The sequence below is a fragment of the Cryptomeria japonica genome, chromosome 5 (genome assembly GCF_030272615.1).
Source record: "Cryptomeria japonica chromosome 5, Sugi_1.0, whole genome shotgun sequence".
In the NCBI taxonomy this organism is placed as follows: domain Eukaryota; kingdom Viridiplantae; phylum Streptophyta; class Pinopsida; order Cupressales; family Cupressaceae; genus Cryptomeria; species Cryptomeria japonica.
Genome location: NC_081409.1, coordinates 140,525,824 through 140,545,086, shown reverse-complemented (window position 1 = coordinate 140,545,086; position 19,263 = coordinate 140,525,824). Strand labels below are relative to the sequence as shown.

Below are 19,263 nucleotides of genomic sequence, written 5' to 3'. Positions count from 1 at the left end.
GAAATACCAGTTAATTAGCTATTGGTTAACACAAGCTTCCGGATAAGAGGAATCACGACCGCCGGATTGAATCTCCAAGAAGAGTTGCCATCAATGACAACCCTAAATCAATAATCAAGCATCGAAAATCACCGGATGAGTGTGAATTGCCAACAGGTCAAATAATTAGTCAAGTTAGTCCATAATAAGAGGTTGTTGGATGCTTGTTGCTCTGCATAGAATAGGTTGAGGGATAAGGTTTGTTTGAGATGAAATAGGACCATAACAAAGATTTTTTATGTTTCAACATGGTTTAAAATCCCTTATGTTTTCAATAAATAAAATGATTGGTACTTTTTTAACGAAAAATGTCATTTGGTATCAGAGGTAGATTGGGGAAAGCACCACTTCATTCTTGAAATGGTAATTGCTTGATTAACAATGGAGATGAAAGGCTCCATAAATAAGAAATTACATGATGATGTTTCAAAAAGAAATAATCTTGAACAAAAAGTAGACATAGAAACTAACTAAATAACTAAAAGTAACTAAATGACTATTAATAAACATTAATCTAATACCCTCCCTTAATGGTCATCCTATCAACCACACCAAATTGCTCCCAAAATTGTACAAACTTGTCTGGGCTCAGAGACTTGGTGAGAATGTTTGCAGTCTGGTCCACAGTTGGAACATACTGCAAGACCACAATTCCATCTTCAATAGGTTGTCGGATGAAATGACAATGAAGCTCTACGTGTTTGGTTCGCTTGTGGAAGACTGGATTCTTGGCAAGTTTCAGCACCTCGTGATTGTTACAAAACAAGGGTGAAGGACCTATTTGAGACATTTTCATGTCAGAATGCATCCTCCGTAGCCATACTACCTCAAATGCTGCTTTTAACAGTTTCCCCACATTTTGTTTTTGTCATGGAAAGAGCTACTGCCTGCTGCTTCTTACTGGTCCATGCAAATGCACCCGTACCAAGACTGAAAACATATTGAGAAGTAGATTTCCTGTCATCAATAGAACCTACCTAATTCGAGTCCGTAAAACCAATTAGCCAAGGATCTTTGATACTGCTGTACGGAATGCCAAAGTCAAGTGTCCCTTTCACATATCTTAGTACACGCTTCGTTGCAACCCAATGTTCTACTTTTTAGGGCTTGTCATGACTAGGACAATTTATATGAGCGCAATCAGGAAGTGGTTATGCTCATTAAATTGTCAGTCACCGACGACATGCCTCCACTAGTGTCGTTTAGCAAGATAGCTTCGCTGATTTGGATGGATCTGAAGGATATCCATGATACGTTAGACAAGGGCAAAGCATTCTTTTTGAAAAATATGTTGTTTTCAATCATGATAGACAATAGGATGTCTCTGCAAGAGCATCTTACGAAGATCAAGGATATGCGCGATCAATTGGAGGCTATTGGTTGCAAGATGGAAGAAGAGGATATGGTGGTTATAATGCTGGAAAGCTTACCACGATCTTACAAACACTTCATAAAAACACTCAAGATTACATCCACGAATGTTGACCTAAATTTTCCTGACTTATGTAATAAGCTCTTGCAACATGACAGATGGAAATAGTAGTTTGGGAGTAGCAGGGAATCATCCAATGCAGAACAAGCATTTACTGCCCAAGCCAAGGATAAAGGCAAAGGCAAAGGCAAGTCCTTTCAGCCAAAAGGACAAAGCAAACTTGCAGAAAGCTCCAAGAAAGTTATCACGTCATTATTATTGTAAGCTTGGCCACATGAAGAAACAGAGTGGAAACGGTTGGTTGATGAGAACTCCAAGCTGGGAGGGTCTTAGTAGGGGCCCATGTTGTAGAGCACACTGAGCAGAAGGAGTCTTCCTTTTATGCATTTATAGCCAAAAGATCAACAGAGAGATGAAAGACTACATAAATAATAAATTACATGATGATGTTTCTAAAAGAAACAATCGTGAATAGAACGTAGAAATAGAAACTAACTTAATGACCATTAATAAACATTAATTACTCTAATAATTCTGGAGTCTGATCCATTCAAATTTGATCTTAAGGAGGAGCTCCATAGCGCACTCTCATTGGAATTCCTTTGATTGTTGATAACTGGTGATTGAATAGAGTGCACTCTAAAGAAGATTTTAAAATTTAAAGTGTCAGAGGTTGGATAAAGTTCAGTTGATATATCTGTTGTCTTCTTGCTGAAGGATTGGAGAAGGCATACCCAAGACCCAAGAACATGTGTAATACTATGCAAGTTGCCCACTGTTTTGACAATTTTTAAATTCATGTCTGCCTGTGCAAATCACAAAGCCTGAAACACAATACTTACAAAATGGTGATTGAAAATTTTGGCATCATTCCATGTATTCAACAACAAATGGGGAGATGGAGCACTTCAGTGAAGTTGAATTCTTTTTCAAAATATATTGTGCAGTCTAATAGTATTCAATGCCAAAAGCATAAAACTCTGTTCTGTGGCATCTGAACAACAACTTTGATACAACAACATTCAGATTTACATGTGACGAACAATAGAAGGGTGAAGCATGAAAAAAGGTGATTGTCTATTACTATTTTCAAAGCTAGGATGTCTTCAAATTCTGGTCAAAAGTATTAATGCCTAGCATAAAATAGTTAAAATGACAAAATTTTAGAGCTACTTATTTTTATTGAATTCTATATAGTTTTTAAAACATTTAAAATTAACAATATAAAACTACAGGAAAAATTAATTAATTATTTTAGTGTTTACCTGGAGGAGTTGATATGATTCTAGAATTTTTATATTGGGAGGTGGGTTCCAGTGAAACTTTGTCAATGGGTGTGAAACTGTATAGAAAATTATCTGGCAAAAGTATTTCTCTTCATATCTTATGGTTTGTAATATATATTTGTCTTTACGAACTGAAAAGACATTTTTTTATGTATGGTTGCATTATTGGCTGTACTCAACACCATTAGAAGATTCTTGATTTAGGGGGAAATCTCTCACTCACGAACAAGACAAGTACTAAAGAAAACAATGCCAAAACTATCAAGGAGCTTCATGCAGCAATTTGGGGTCCATGGGACCATTGGGATCAATTTGGCTGAGAGATACATTCTATGGGTGGATGAAGGGTCACGGAGGATGATTAATGGTATTGAGTTTTCTACAAGTTCAGAGATTGGTTTATTGCTTTAGTAGCAATCCAGAGCTAAAAAGATCAAAGCTAAAGAGGGTGATCAAGAGTGATTAATCAGCAAAGATCATACTCCAGTTGTGTATAAGATGATTGGTAGGTCAGCTTCCATTGAGAAAGCCTAGTGAGAATCCCACCCAATACCTTTGTTTTGTAATTGTTTGGGTAGTCCCACTCCGATTAGAGGAGTAGTTGAGGTGAGGCCAAGTCCAATTGGAGTAGCAATTGAGGTGAAGCCAAGTCCAACCTAAGGATGGGCATTGTAAAGCTGAGTCCAACTACAAGTATATTTGTGTTTCTTGATGAACAACGGGTTTGTCCGTGTTCATTGGTTGCAAGTGACACAAGGACATTCCTATCACTGTTTGTAAGTATGCTGAATTGTGAAAATGCTCCAGTGCACATACCAAGTTGATTCATGCCTAGTCCTTGAACTATATATAATAAGGGTGGGTTGTTGGTAATTACACCGAAAGCGTATTATACTCACATATGTGATGCAAATGTCCATCAATAAAAACTAGAAGCATTTAATTTGATTTGTTTGTGACACTTTAATGCATGAGAAATAGAAAAAACCAATTCATTAATTTTTTTTAATTTTATATTATTTTATCTTCACTTCCACCTTTGAACTCTCGCTCACTCTAAGTTTAATTGATCAATCAATTTTGTCTATCTCCATCATGCAATCATTTAACTTTGTAATTATCATAATCAATTCATCTCATCGAATCTTCTCATCAGATCTCCACCATTGATTGATATTAGATAATCAATAGTATGATAGTAGATTAGAAATAATATTATTAATTATGAGGGATTGAAAGTGTCCCTACATAAAATCCATTTTTTTCTCAATGATAAGGATAAGAACAAATATAAAATAAAAATATAATGATATGATAATATAATAATAATAATGTAGTCTTAATAGATTTTTTGCTTTGGTCAATAGTTTAATAGAAATATAATAATATAATAATTTTTAAAGTGGAATAATGAACAAATATGATATCTTCAGCATACTTTACCTTTATTCCTCTAAAGATAGGTATGGTAGTTTAGGTTAGTTATTACATATAGTTTTGTTTGGTAGATTGGTATAATCTTTTTTTTTTGAATTGAATATCGATTACAAGTATCTTGCTCATATATGAGCATCAACTTTAGACAATACAAGCTCCTTATGAGCAAACACATTAGAAATAAACTATGGAAGACCAAGAGTCACTATTTAGAAATCCTCTTTTACTTAGGAACCACCTCCTGTGGAAGACCAAGAGTCACAACTTAGAAACCACCTTCTTTGGAAGGCCAAGAGTCACAACTTAGAATTCTACTTTAGATGTCCCTATGGGGAATTGAACTTGGGTTTCCATAATGAGAACCCAACATTTTGACCAATTAAGCTCAACCCCTTGGACCGATTGGTTTTATTTATTAAACCAATTATAGCTGGTTAAATTATTAGTCAAGTGAGTCCATGATAAGAGGTTGTTGGGTGATTGTTAGATGGTAGACCCATGTGGAACAGGTTGAGGAATGGGATTATTGGGTGAGTGTTAAACCTATTAGAGCTGTTCGTGACTATTCTTGGCAATATATGTTATATATTCTTTGTTATTGGGTGAGTGTTAAACCTATTATAGCTTTTCGTGACTATGCCTAACAATATATGTTATATATTCTTTGTTGTGTCTCTTTGCATTTGGGATGCTTAAGACAAACTACTTTTTCAATCACATTCAGCATTCAATGGAAGCTGAATTATCTTTGTTTTCTCTGTTTGCCAATTGTGGACATTTTGGTTTGACAAATTATCTAGGGTTATTGTTGACGTGGTGAAAGTAGGATTACCCAACTCCTTCCGGTCAACGCATAATAGAATGCTAAGTATCCTATCCTCTCTTGCGTAAGGAATACCTAATGCTGTTTAAGATGATCAAAGGGGACAACCTCAAGGTTCCAAATCTCAAGTCATGATTGCGGGATAACTCAATGGTTTGATGTGTTTTGCTGGTAATACAAGGGGGCTTACGTTTACAACAAGCTGGCTTGCATCCATCGATGTTGCGATGCGAAAAATAAAAGCAAAAGGGAAGGGTTTAGGGATCCTAAGTGCAATGATAAGAATGACTAGTGCTGCGGGTAGATAGATTTCCATAAACCAATTCTTGTTTCGCCAGAGACACCCTAACAATTCGACAAAAACAGTGCAAGCTCCAAAGGGATGAAGGATTTTCAGACTGGAGATACTCATTTAGGCACCCAATTCTGGCGCAGCCTGAGATGAATACCTACAGTTGAACTAAGCACAGTTTTGGGTTCAGACTAACCATGCACGATGACCTACAATCAGTAGGTCCCCAATGGTATGAACCTGAAATGCATCAAATAGCCCCCCCCCCCCCCCCCCCCCCACACACACACACACACTTTGCCATTAGAACCATTGAACTCTACTTCTAACTAGTTGAAAGGAAACCATGCAAACTGAAGAAAAACAAAATAATAATCACCATGTTTCAATGTTTATGTATTGATTTCAACTGCCATTACAACAATTTCTTACAACAACTCTATTCTACTCCTAATCTACTAACTACAACTAGCTGTTCTAACTTCTAACTCCTAAAAATCTAACTATTGAAATCTAACTGTTGTGTTCTATTCACACATCGCCCCATTACAAATGGGGACCCCCCCTTTTTTTGCTCAAGTCCTAGTCTCTTAGTCTAATATCCCTCTCGCAGGTGAAATGAGTGTGTTTATAACATTCTGATCATAGAGGAAGTGAAGTCTATCATGAATTCAACCAAGTAGTGAAGAGGGATTGCTAGTAAGGGTTACTTCAAGTGCTCCTCTTTTGGAGCGAAATTCACTTCAAGTGCCCCTCTCTTAGAGTGAATTTCACTTCTAGTGCCCCAGGTTGAAGGCGAAGTCACATTCAAGGTGAGTTTTAAAGACTTTTGGCCTATAGAGGTATAAACTAAGGCATAAAGTAATAAGATTTAACTCAAACGTGCATTTTCAAGCTACTTCAAGTGCTCAAGGTTGAGGGCGAAAAAATTCAAGTGCTTCTCTTGAGGAGCGAAATTCACTTCAAGTGCCCTTAGTTGAGAGCAAAATTGTTCCTAGAATGCACCATGAGCCTAGTTTCAACAAGCTTGAATGAATGGAATATGAAGGAGAGTGAGCAAGAAATCACTAAGTGTCAAGTTTCAATCCACTTTAGGTGCACCACTCCTAGAGCGAACTTCAAGTGCACCCCTTGTGGAGCGAACTTCACGTGCTCAAGACTAAAAGCGAAATTCCTCCTCAGATCTCACGTTGAGCATGGTATGATGCATTAGAGTTGAAAAAGTGAGTGTAAGTGAGCAAATGAGAGTTAGAGTGATGATTTGAAATTAACTTCAAGTGCTCCTCTCTAGGAGCGAAAAAACAATTCAAGTTCTCCTTCATGAGAACGGATTTTCTCTAAATGCTCTTATCAAACCCGCAAATCACATAAAATCACATATCATATCAAATTAAGAAATTATAGAGGCTATATATTATCTATGTTTGATGCTCATTTGTTTGTTTTGCAGGAGATGAAGAAAGAAATCAAAGGGATCATGTTAGAGGAGGATCAAAACAAGTGTTCTGAGGAGGAGATTTCAATGTCAAGGTCAAGAAGATGTCCTCAAAAGGAAAACTTCATCAGCACATACAAAAACATCGAGGATGGTGACTGCAAAGCAAAAGGAGGAAGATTGTAAGATCTACACCACCATGCAAAGGGGAAAACTTCATTTACAAGCACGAGAATGCCCAAGAGGAATCTCAACTCTCACCGCACCATGGAGACATGAAGAGATCAAAGGAGTGCGAAGGAGAAATCATACAATCACCCCAAGGCAAGCAGGCGAGGATGGAGGAATGATTCAACTACATCAATGCTTCCCATCACCACTGCTTTGAGCGAACTTGAAATGTTGAGTATCAAGAGATATCTCTCAACATCCCTTCATGATGATGAATCAAGTCTACAAGAGCAAGTAGAGGTGTGTTGATGTGTTTTTTATGCACATGCGAACACAGAATAAAATACCGAAGTATCTTATCCTCTCTTGAGCAAAGTTTCCCGACTGCTGAAGATCTCGTCGAAGGATCAGTCGAGGCAACTCCAAGGTTCTTGTATGTAGGTTCTCTACTCGTGGATAAGCTCTTTGTGGTATGATGTGATTTTGCTGGAATCACAAGGGGACTTACACTTGATGACTAAACGTCTGATTTGCTTTGAATATTGCTGGAACACAGGATTTCACTAGCCTAGATTTTGAAAAAAAAGAAAAAAGGATGAGGGCGAGGAAAGGATCTAATTCTGACACTAAGACTGTAGGAGCAATGAATGATCTTTGATGAAATTCTAACTAAGTCTTGTTTTAACATCCCAGGACCATCTCCACAAGGTTAGTGCGATCTTCAGAGGAAAGCTTTATGATATTCAGATCATCGCTACAGGCATAGACACCATCAGGTTGATGCATATCAGTGAAGAAGCGACAATTGAAGTTAGGCTTAAGCTGAATGATTCCAGTTGACTACACAAGGCAAGTCTGCAATCAACAAACTGCTAGTAGTATGGATATACAAATTTCACCATCAATCAAACACATTTCTTCCACTCATCTAATAACATGAAATCAAATATGAGAAGTATAGAGACCATGCAAATTGTTGAATTGACCCATAAATTTCACCATTTCTTCAATGAAGTTTTACAAGTCTTTTACAACAACATCTTGGCGACAATCTTTGCCTTCTCTTGCTATTCTACTCTAATTGCTATTCTATCAACTAATTATTCACTATTAGCTAACTATTCACCTACTATCAACTATTGACTAACTATTAGCCTTTACAAAATGAAGAGCCAGGCTTATATAGTGCCCATAATACAATTCAATGGCTTAGATCAATTTGAGATCAATGGCCGAGATTTTACAATGAAAACCCTAATTAGGGTTTTTTACAACAAACTCAGTTCTGGCCAATGAAATAATTGCATTATTTGGACACATGTCTTCTCTGGAATATTTGACCAATGGAGAACCGGGGTAGGTACATTGAAGTTTGTGCCATCTCCCATGAGTTAGGTACATTGAATCTGGACATGCTGAAGTGGACCAACTCGACTGGAGGAGTGATGACTGGGATGCCACCTTGTCTTTCCTTCAAATGTTGGACTGGAAGAGGTCGTCCTTGATGAGGTTGGGCTGGAGAAGGTCGTCCTTGTTGATGCTGGGCTGGAGAAGGTCGCCTTTTAACTGCAAGACAAACAAAAAGATGATTAAGGACACATGATAAATTCATTTCAACATAGCATTTCAACTTAAATCATCAACGAAAAGATATCAACATGAAACTTGCCCAAGATTTTCTCTAGGAACAGATCCTATAAGAATTTTGCCCTGGACCCTTTGGAAGGGTCAGGAGTGAATTTCCAACTTTAGCCCAAAATTCACATTTTTGAAGGTCAAACATCTTTCCAAGGCATTCCAAATAGCTTTTCTCAACCTAGTCCAGGCTTGACTTAACAAAAAATTTGGAGAAAAGGATGGTTTTAGTGATTTTAGCTCTGGACCCTTTGGAAGGGTCAGGAGCGAAAATCACTTTTTGGCTCAGTTCCTTCAAGTTTGATAATTATTGACCATTCAAGGACATGCCTAAGGACACCTCCAATCTTGACCCACACTAGACTTGGCATAAATTTGAGGGAAAAGATAGGTTTTGCAAAATTTCGCTCTGGACCCTTTGGAAGGGTCAGGAGCGATTTTCCTTTTCTAGCCCAAAATCATCATTCTTTCAATCCCAATCTTCTTTACAAGATACATTTCATCATTTTTCCTCCAAGGAACAAGGATTAAAGCCTAAGCAAGGTCAAAAAACTAGGTTTACAAGGAATTTCGCTCCGGACCCTTTGGAAGGGTCAGGAGCGAAATTTCCTTTCTAGGATTGAAATTTCATCTTTTGTTGCTTTCCATCATTCCTCAAGGCAAGAATATGTTTATCCTTCCTCCAACATGCCTTGGACACTAAGGACTTGGCCTAACAAGGAAGACAATGAGATCCATGAAGATTTTCGCTCTGGACCCTTTGGAAGGGTCAGGAGCGATTTTCATGATTTGAGCTTGATTCTCCATTTCTCCAACTCCAAACCACCTCAAGAGGCAAAAACATGCTATCCCACTTCCATCTACGCCATAAAAAACTAAGGACTTGACCTCCTCCAATGGAAAAATAGGTGTTTCTAGGAATTTCGCTCTGGACCCTTTGGAAGGGTCAGGAGCGAAATTCACTATTTGGCTCAAAATCCTTCACTTCTCAATGCTTTCAAACATTTCCAATGGCAAAAGATGTCCATCCTTCCTTTCAAGGTGCCTTGCAAATCAAAATTTGGTCAAACTATGGAAGAAATGAGTCTTAGGTAGATTTTCACTCTAGACCCTTTGGAAGGGTCAAGAGCGAAAATCTCCTTCTAGGCTAGATTACTCACTTTTCAAACTCCAAACCACTTCAAGAAGCAAACTTAGATCATTTTCCACTGAGGAAGAAGGTTTCAAGGTCAAACAAGGTAGCAAATGAAGTTTATGATGAATTTCGCTGTAGACCCTTTGGAAGGGTCAGGAGCGAAATTCTCCTTTAGGCCAAAATCCTGTTCTTCAAAATCAATCAAACTCCCTCTCAAGGCAAAAACATACCCATTCATCTCCCATCAAGCCAACGCCTAGCCAAAATAAGGAAGAAAACAAGAGTTATAAGGAAGGGTCAGGAGCGAAAATCATCTTTTGACCTTGATTCTTGATTTTTCAAACTCGAATCTTCCTTGGGGGGCAAACATAGATCTTTCTTCATGCATCTCCACCTTGGTCCTGACTCTTGCTAAAGGAAAAAATGAGTGTTTCAAGAATTTCGCTCTGGACCCTTTGGAAGGGTCAGGAGCGAAATTCACATTCTTGGCTAAAATCTTCACCTCATCCACCTTTACTCACCTCCTAAAGTTAGAACATGTCAAGACACCCCCAAACATGCCTAAGGAACTATGAAATTGGTCTTGACAAGTGATAAATTGAGGTGCACAAAGATTTTCGCTCTGGACCCTTGGAAGGGTCAGGAGCGAAATTCCTAATCTTGGCCAAGATCCTGACTTCATTTTCACATTTCTTCATTCAAACAAGTGTTTTTGCCTTCATTCAAGCCTAGGAATGCATTAGTTCTAGGTTTTGGTCAAAGTAGAATGTCTTATGGAGAATTTTGCTCTCGACCCTTTGGAAGGGTCAGGAGCGAAATTCGCTTTGGACCCTTTGGAAGGGTCAGGAGCGAAATTTGACTTTTTGAATTCTCCGTCAGGATCATTTTATGGAATATAACATTTAAGTATAAGTCTTATATTTTAAGTTATATTCCATATATACTTTCAGGATGTTTGAGAGTGGTTTCGGACCTCCAGGAGTTATATTGCAAAATCTAGTTTTTGGAGGATTCTTCAGTTTTCCAGACTTAGTCAAATTTCAGGATCAGGACATTCCAGACTTAGCCAAATTTCAGGATCAGGGCATTCCAGACTTAGCCAAATTTCAGGGCATTTGAAGATCAGGATGGCATTCCAGACTTCATCACTCACCAACTCGACCTAACTTAGACCCTCAAGAATGATACCCACTCACAAAGCAAGACACAATTAGCAACGAGAGCAAAACCAGGCCCTAAGGAAGACTCTCAAAGAAACCCTAATTCTGGGGCCCTGTGGACTCACCCTGGCTCAAGCAAAGCCTGCAATCCAACGATCCCCTCGACAGCACTCATCCTGCAAAGGCTAACAGACAAAACCCTAAAAGACCTAGAAAAAAAACCCTAGAAAGCAAAAAGTAGGGGTCCCCATTTGCAATGGGGCGATGTGTGAATACGTCACAACAAAGGTGGCATCCCAGTCATCACTCACCAAATCATGGAGTTCCACATCAGCACGTCTTGATTCAATGAACTTGACTCCTCCATAATGGCACAAACTTTGAGGCACCTACCCTATTATCTATTGGTCGTGTCAAAGCATTGTAATTATTTCATTGGCCAGAATAGAGTTTGTTGTAACAAACCCTAATTAGGGTTTCATTGTAAGATCTCGACCATTAATCTCAAATCAATCCTGGCCACTCATTGAGGTGATCTCTCTATATAAAGCTCAAGCTCTTCATTTGTAAAGGTTAATAGAATAGTTAGTAGCAAGGGAATTAGTGAATAAGAGAAGAATAGCTTAGTAGAAGCTAGAAGTTAGAATAGATTAGGAGAAGAAGGAATTGTTGTTAAAGACTTGTAAATGAGATACTCTTTTCATTGAAACTATGGTGAAATGTATTATTTCAACAAGTCTCATGGTTTCTACTTCTCATTTGCTTTCATGTTGATTAGATTGAATGGAGGAATTTGTTGAATGCATTTGTGTGGAATCCGTTTAGTCCATACCACTAGCCTCTTGTTGATTGTAAGTGTGCCTTGCATGGTCAATAGGAATCATATGAGCCTAATTTCAATTGTTATATGCCCATTGTTTATGCATTAACTTGAATGGTAATCAATGTTTGATGGTAATGATTTGAACATCTCTAAATTGCACCTTAGAAGATTGCTCCGAGCTTGTGTCAAATCGTTCAATTTGATGGTGAGACCTTGCCCAGTAGGATTCCATCTAATCATTCACCCATATTCTTGCATTCTAGGCTTTAAGATAGATTTCCCCAACCCTTTGTCTTTTGTCCTTTTCTCAATTCAAGCTAGTTCAGGATAAAAAACATCACAAGATTGCAACATTAGATGATCAAGTTCCAGGGATTCAAGCATTCAACAATTCAACGTAAGTCCCCTTTGTGATTCCAACATAATCACATCAAACCAACGAGCTTATCCACAAGTCGTGACCCGACATACCAAAACCTTGGAGTTTTCTCAAGTTAATTTCAAATCATCACTCTAACTCTCATTTGCTCACTTACACTCACTTTTTCAACTCTAATGCGTCATACCATGCTCAACGTGAGGTCTTAGGAGGAATTTCGCTCTGAGTCTTGAGCACATGAAGTTCGCTCCACAAGGGGTGCACTTGAAGTTCGCTCTAAGAGTGGTGCACCTGAAGTGGATTGAAACTTGACACTTAGTGTTTTCTTGCTCATTCTCTTTCATTCCATCCATTCAAGTTTGTTGAAACTAGGCTCATGGTGTGTTCTAGGAACAACTTCGCTTTCAACTAAGGGCACTTGAAGTAGCTTGAAAATGCACTTTTGAGTTGAGTCCTATTACTTTATGCCTTAGTTTTTGCCTCTATACCCCAAAAGTCTTTAAAACTCACCTTGAATGTGACTTCACCTTCAACCTGGGGCACTAGAAGTGAAATTCGCTTTGAGAGAGGGGCACTTGAAGTGAATTTCGCTCCAGAAGAGGAGCACTTGAAGTAACCCTCACTAGCAATCCCTCTTCACTCCTTGGTTGAATTCATGATAGACTTCACTTCCTCTATGATCAAAATGTTATAAACTCACTCATTTCCCTCAAATGCTGCTCAAGAAGTCCATTTTGCTCCTAAAGATCATCTCTCGTTGGGATACATATAAGTCACTCGGATGATGAAAGAAGTGTTTGCATTATTGATTGGACTTGTTCTTTGAGGGCTCCTACGTCAAACCTCTTTCTCCATCAAAATCACTTCATTTTACCCCTCACAAAAAGGGTTATTCTCTTGACTCTTGGCCTCTTAACCAATTATACCCCTCCAATGCAAAGGCTAATAGCTAAGGAACACTATCCTAGAAAGCAGAAAAAAGTGGGGGTCCCCATTTGCAATGGGACGATGTGTGAATACCTCACAACATCTACAACACTAACTTTCTAACATCTAACTTTTTACAAGAGAAAGACCTCTTAAAGCGATTTGCAAATTTGTTAAATATGTCGAACCTGGTTTGCTTGCTTGATTTGGCATAAAGGAACTCGGATTTTTGAACAAATATGAGCGATTTTCCTTTCTTGCAAAACCCTGCAAGATGCCGAGTTTTCTCTTAAAGCATTCTTTTCAGTGAAACTCGGACTTTTTCAACATATCGCACGACTTTGTTTTAGCTTCTATTTCTCGTAAAACATGAGAAAATGCTGAGTTTAGGTTAGACACCCCTTTGCTTTAGTAAAGCTCGGATATTTTGCATAGAATGCGCGAACCTTGCTCTTTCTCTCAAAACTTATGAAGGGGCGAGTTTGCTTTAAATACCAAAATCGCTTATTGTGAAATTCACAATTTTGAAGGAAATAAGCGAACTCTTGGGCTTGCAATTTTTAAACTTTGTAAGGCCCTCTTTGGTTTAAATGAAATTCGGGCCTTTAGCTTAAAGTGTGAAACCTTTTGTTTGGCCTAAGTCTTGCAAAGTACATTAAAATACCGAACTTCTATTTATTCGCCCCCTACTTTTAACACCAAAACTCGGCTATTTTACTCTGAATGCACAACTTCTAACTTGGCTCAGCCCCTTTTGGAAAAATGTGAACTTTTGCTTAGACGCCTCCCTGCACTTAGCAAAATTCAGCATTTTTTTAATGAAATGTGCGATTTTCTTTGTCTTGCAAAACGTGAGGAAAGGCCGATTTTAGGCTCTTAAATGCCAAAGTCGCTTTAGTAAAACTCAACACTTTCTCATGAAATGTGCAAATTTTGCTTTGTCTTTCTCGCAAAACATCCAAATAAGCCGAACTTTATTTTCACCCCCTACTTTTTTTGACTTACGACTTTGACCTTGGTCTGATATCAATTTGTTTTCTTTTGATCGGTATATGCAGGTCTATTTGATGTTGAAGGCAAAACATCACCCTCTCTTCATTCTCTCCTATTCCCACCGGAAGAACGCAGACATGAAGATGGTACCCGTCAAGGCCGGGGTGTGCTGTGCAGATCGTGTGGATCCCAACACCAAAAGTGAACCATTTTCCCACAAGATTTCCTGACCAAAGGCAGAAGATTGACCAATAACTGATAGAATCATTGAAACCGTAATCGTAGGATTAGAAGGCATAGTTGTATCACTATCAACTGTAGATAATTTGTTTCATGCTACAAGTAGCTTTATTCTTTGACATATATAAAATATATGTCCATGCAAATGAATTTCTATATATAGAAAGAAATATATAGATTTGCCTTTGCAGTTGCCAGGCCTGAAAATATTTTTACATGAATGCAATCTATATGTGGCTATCAATTCCTTTCAAGATCTAGTTTATTTTTGCAAGTCGAGTCATATGCATGTTCTGTTCTATTTGAGAACAAGACTGATTCTTTCAATCTTGAAGTTTATACGAGCATATCATTTGCCACCTATGTTGGTTTGTTTTCTTCATACTGTCCTTATCTTTGAGTAATGGCTAGAGGGTTATTTTGACAAAATCTAAAATTGTTATTTTATACAATAAACCATAGATAGAAAGAAAGTTATAAACATGATGGATTGAAATGGAAAATTTGTTGCACATAAAAAAATTGAAAATAAAGGAAAAAGAAATATGACCAACAGAAAACCATGTAGAAAAATCATTATAATTCGAATGATGCAATGCTTAAAAGTTAAATAAACAACTGTCATGATATTTGCAAGACAGAAATGAATAGTAGGGAGATGCCCATATATCTATAGATATATGAGTATCAATATCATACAAGATTTGGTTAAGAGAAGAACATAGAATAGAATTCAAGGTAATATGGGTGATCCATGGTGGAGAAGGGTGTTGTGCATAGAGGAAATTTAAGAATTAGAGAGCAAAATTTGGTAATACCAATTTATTTTGGTACTGTTTTGGGTTTAGTCAATTTTAATCATAGTGGGAAAAAGACTTAAAAACGACCTAAAAAGCATGCCACTACTAGTCACATGCCTGTTTTTTTAAATATATACATTTACTTAGCAAATATTTTTTCTGACATGCAATTGTTTTCTTGTAGCGTCTCCATTGTGGATGTATTGCTTCCATCCATTCTTTTACACTGCTTGATGCTGGAGGCATAGAATGCATGGGTTGTGCCAAAGGGAGTGGGATAAATCCTGTAAGCTATTTTCATGAGCTTGTTCTATTTTTTTCAATAATTTCAATGTTGAGTATCTTTTAATCACCTTAATTGTAAATATAATTATCATAATGATATAAGATCCATAATTGGACTGGATGTTCTGATGCATGATTTACCAACATGCATGAGTTCTCTTTTTGTGTTGTTCTGAAGTTCTGTGCTATTCAAACAACAATCTAAGGCTGCAAATTGATGTTACCATAGATCAGGGACATCTTAAATCATTATGTAGTTGTTTATATCCTCACATACATTGTCTATTATATCTCATACTCTTATGCTAGCACCTCAATCTTACTTCTTTATTCCTCGCGACCAGCAGTACAACAAATATTATGTTTATTCTTTGACTGACTTGAGATAAAATTAAACTTCTATTGGCTGCTGTTAACATGTATCATGCTTGGAATCAGTTGAAAATGTGAACAAGTTGTTGCATAAAATGGAAGTAAATAGCAAACATATCAAATACACTCAGAAAGAAAGAAAGACAGTTTTATCCTAGAGAAGATCAATGTGGGAAAAGTTTAGAGACTGAAGCTATGCTTTATCTTGTAAATTTTTATAAGCCAAATCGCTCAGTGATGCTCTTTAGCTTTCTTACCATTTCTAAAATGCTCTTCTTATTGTGGTTAACTAGCTTGTGCAATATGGTGGACCACTGGCCTTAGCTATTCTCAACTGTCTAGTCATCTTCTATCCCAAGAACTACCTAGATCACTCTTGTCTTTGCTTCTATGCATTCACATTCCTTCACTTCATCCTCAAGGGGTATGTTTATGCTGAAGGATGAGAAAATAAGTTGTATTGAGGATTTTAAATCCCACTCACATGAAGAAATGGAAGAAGAATTGATTTGATTCAACTTCCCTTTGGATGCTTGGTTTTGCTATTTGTTCTCATATGGAAAAGATTTCTACACAGCGAAATTTGTCTTGGCAACCCTATTCCTTGATGATGGTTTCTTACCTGGTTAAAGCTTTCACACGTTGTTCTATGCAAGCTGAAACAGTATGGTATTGTTTCCTCTTTTGGAGAAAATCACTTAGGAAAACTATTCAAATGGTGTGCCCCCAGGATGTGTGAGTCATCTCTGATTTTCTATGCACTTTTTTCCCCTATTTTACATTTAACTCAACATCTCTTCCTAGGTCAATTAAGTTTTAATAATGTCAATAGCATTTTTTAATTCCTTTGGTTATTAGTTTGTTGAACTAAGAAGTACAGCTGATCATCTCCATCGACTAAAATTTGAGGATTTTAATGATCCCTTTTGGATTATATCTCCCCAATCCAGAGGAAATTTGTCCCCAAAAAGCTCCAGAAATAAATAGACAAGGATTCATCTTCTACCTTCTAAATGACACACCATTCTGCAGCATTTCTCATTGCTGAAAGTGTTTTCTCTCATGTTTGTTGCAAATCTGCAAACAAAGATTGGTTTTGGAGATCTTTGACTCCTCAGGTTTGTCAAATTACTTTTGTGTCTTGGCCTTTCTCATACATGCTTTAGTCTAATACTTCTCTTATATGCTCTTTGGTGCCCTGACCTTTGACCTTTGCTCTATCAATTCCTTAGTGTCTTTGCTTTAAGTGATATTGTTGTTGGTTTTTTTGTTTAATTGCTTTAACTGAATTTATGGAACATACTACTGATTTCCTTCATGTATGGATCAAAATTAGAGTTCAATAAGCATCATAGATGATAAAACAAGTCAAATGCAATTATGAAGGATGTCTCTGACTAGTAAACCCACTGAAAAAAACAGTCCTTTCTGCAACTAACACTGAGAATTTGTACACACTGCACAGACCTGGTACCCAGCAGCAAACACAGACCTTTCTAGACTCTACCCTACTGTTTAATAGGGTATTGTTGTGACATATTCACACATCGCCCCATTGCAAATGGGGACCCCTACTTTTTTTTTGCTTTCTGGGGTTTGCTTTCCAAGGTTTTTAGGGTTTTGTTTGTTAGCCTTTGCATTTTGAGTGTCGCTAGGGGGATCACTAGGATGGCAGGTGTCATAACCCCTCTTTGGACATGGGATTAAATAAAGACGATAATTAAAACATTTATTAATTAACATTAATAATATTGGAAAATCGTCTCATTTATGAGACTTCACGATTTTCCTCTAATATATGCTTATTAATGTTTATTATTTGTTATGATTATTATTTATTATTATTGTTTTAATATAACGTTCATATTTCAATTATTAATATTATATTAACTATTAAAGAAGTTTTACCATAAAATACTATTAAAACATAAAATAGATCTATTGATACATAATATAATATTATATTTACCCTATAATGTGTTATTCAATATAAAATATGATATTGGTAAACAATATAAATTATCAAAATACATTACAAATCATTAGTATGGAATAAAACCACATTACCATACGATATTAACCGATATAAAATATATAACATGCAATATAGATTATTTATATCAAAACATTATGATTAATACATTATTTATAATGTATTACCTCCCGTCAGCGCATTGGTGATAACATTATGATTAATACATTATTTATTACCTCCCGTGAGCGCATTGGTGATATGCGATTAACCAAGGGGTAGTGCAGATCGGGCAAGGAGCGGTGACTCCAACAGTCACCACCGCTCACCTTCTCCCTCAGCAGCCACGTCCTTTGTAGGGACCGCTCCAACACTTCCCCCCCCCCCCCGCTGGTATTAAAGAACAAACCGTGAGGAGGAAGAGGAAAGGAAGGAAAGGGCAGAAAGGAATAGCGGCAGGGAAAGATGGCCAGCAGTCACACTGCTTAGGAAATACATACGGTATGAACGTGAGGATATAGGATTGCTATTAATACAAAATGGTACTGCTAATATAATACAATGCTGTTAATACAGTAGGATGCTACTGATATAATTTATACGGTTAAATTGATATACTGTTAAGGCTGCTAATGTAATACAACACATTAACTTACTCACATATTAACATGGTAATGCTATTAGTGTAATATAACATAAAGATGTCAAACTAACGGAATGATGTTAATAAAATCTGAAGCTAATATGTCTCGTAAAATCTGATATAAAATTGCTAATATAGTATGATATTATCAATGTAATACAATACCGAAATGTAATATAATAAAATGTAGATAACATAAAATAATGCTGATAATATAACACAATATGATGATATTAGTAACATTGTTAATATCAATGTGATAAATGGGTTCAGCAATAACCAACTACTGACATAATGTATATATATACATATGTTTCTATGCAGAAGTTAATATTAATGAAAATATTAACATAGAGTGTAATATATTTAATAAGGATATCAAGCCAGTGGCAGACCAGACCTGACATGCGTCAGATCTGTCTGCCAATATCAGCCCCTAAACACATTACTATAATATAAAAGTATACAGTAATAATATAAAGGATACTAGCAAATCCATAAATGATTGGTAATACTATTTAGTTGTATAGTAATAATATAAAAGGATACTAGTAATCCATAAATAATTGATAATACTATTTAGTTTATATATATATACTCAAATCAGAATAAGAGTAATATAATGATATGTAAATATAGGTATTAATAATAATAGATATTAATAAAATAGTTAAGGTTACATAATACTTTAGAAGTTACTTTGTAATATCATGCAATAATTTATACAAATAATAATTAATAAATGCGTAAAAGAATTATATGAATCAGAATAAGATTGGGTATTTAATATGGTAAGTTAGCAAGTACTTGATAGATTAAAGAAAGATCAAATATCACAGATTTGACTCGTGTAAGATAGACTTGATTCTTAATCAAGGTTGTCTAAGTCATTAGTATTTTGAAAATAGTTTGATTATGGTTAAAATTAGACCAAATCTGATATGGGGACATTACAACAGGTTCTGCTTGAGCCAGGGGGAGTCA

The 19,263-nt window shown here is 36.6% G+C and overlaps 1 protein-coding gene across 2 annotated transcripts in view; it reads left to right on the top strand.

The window, feature by feature from the left end:
* The window catches only part of LOC131028467 (B3 domain-containing transcription repressor VAL2), a 65,534-nt gene that overhangs the window by 26,219 nt on the left and 20,052 nt on the right, over positions 1-19,263 (top strand). For both annotated transcript variants that reach the window (XM_057958751.2, XM_057958753.2), the window contains exon 3: positions 15,192-15,293. In XM_057958751.2, the coding sequence (XP_057814734.1) occupies positions 15,192-15,293 (102 nt within the window). The remainder of the gene's footprint in view (positions 1-15,191; positions 15,294-19,263) is intronic.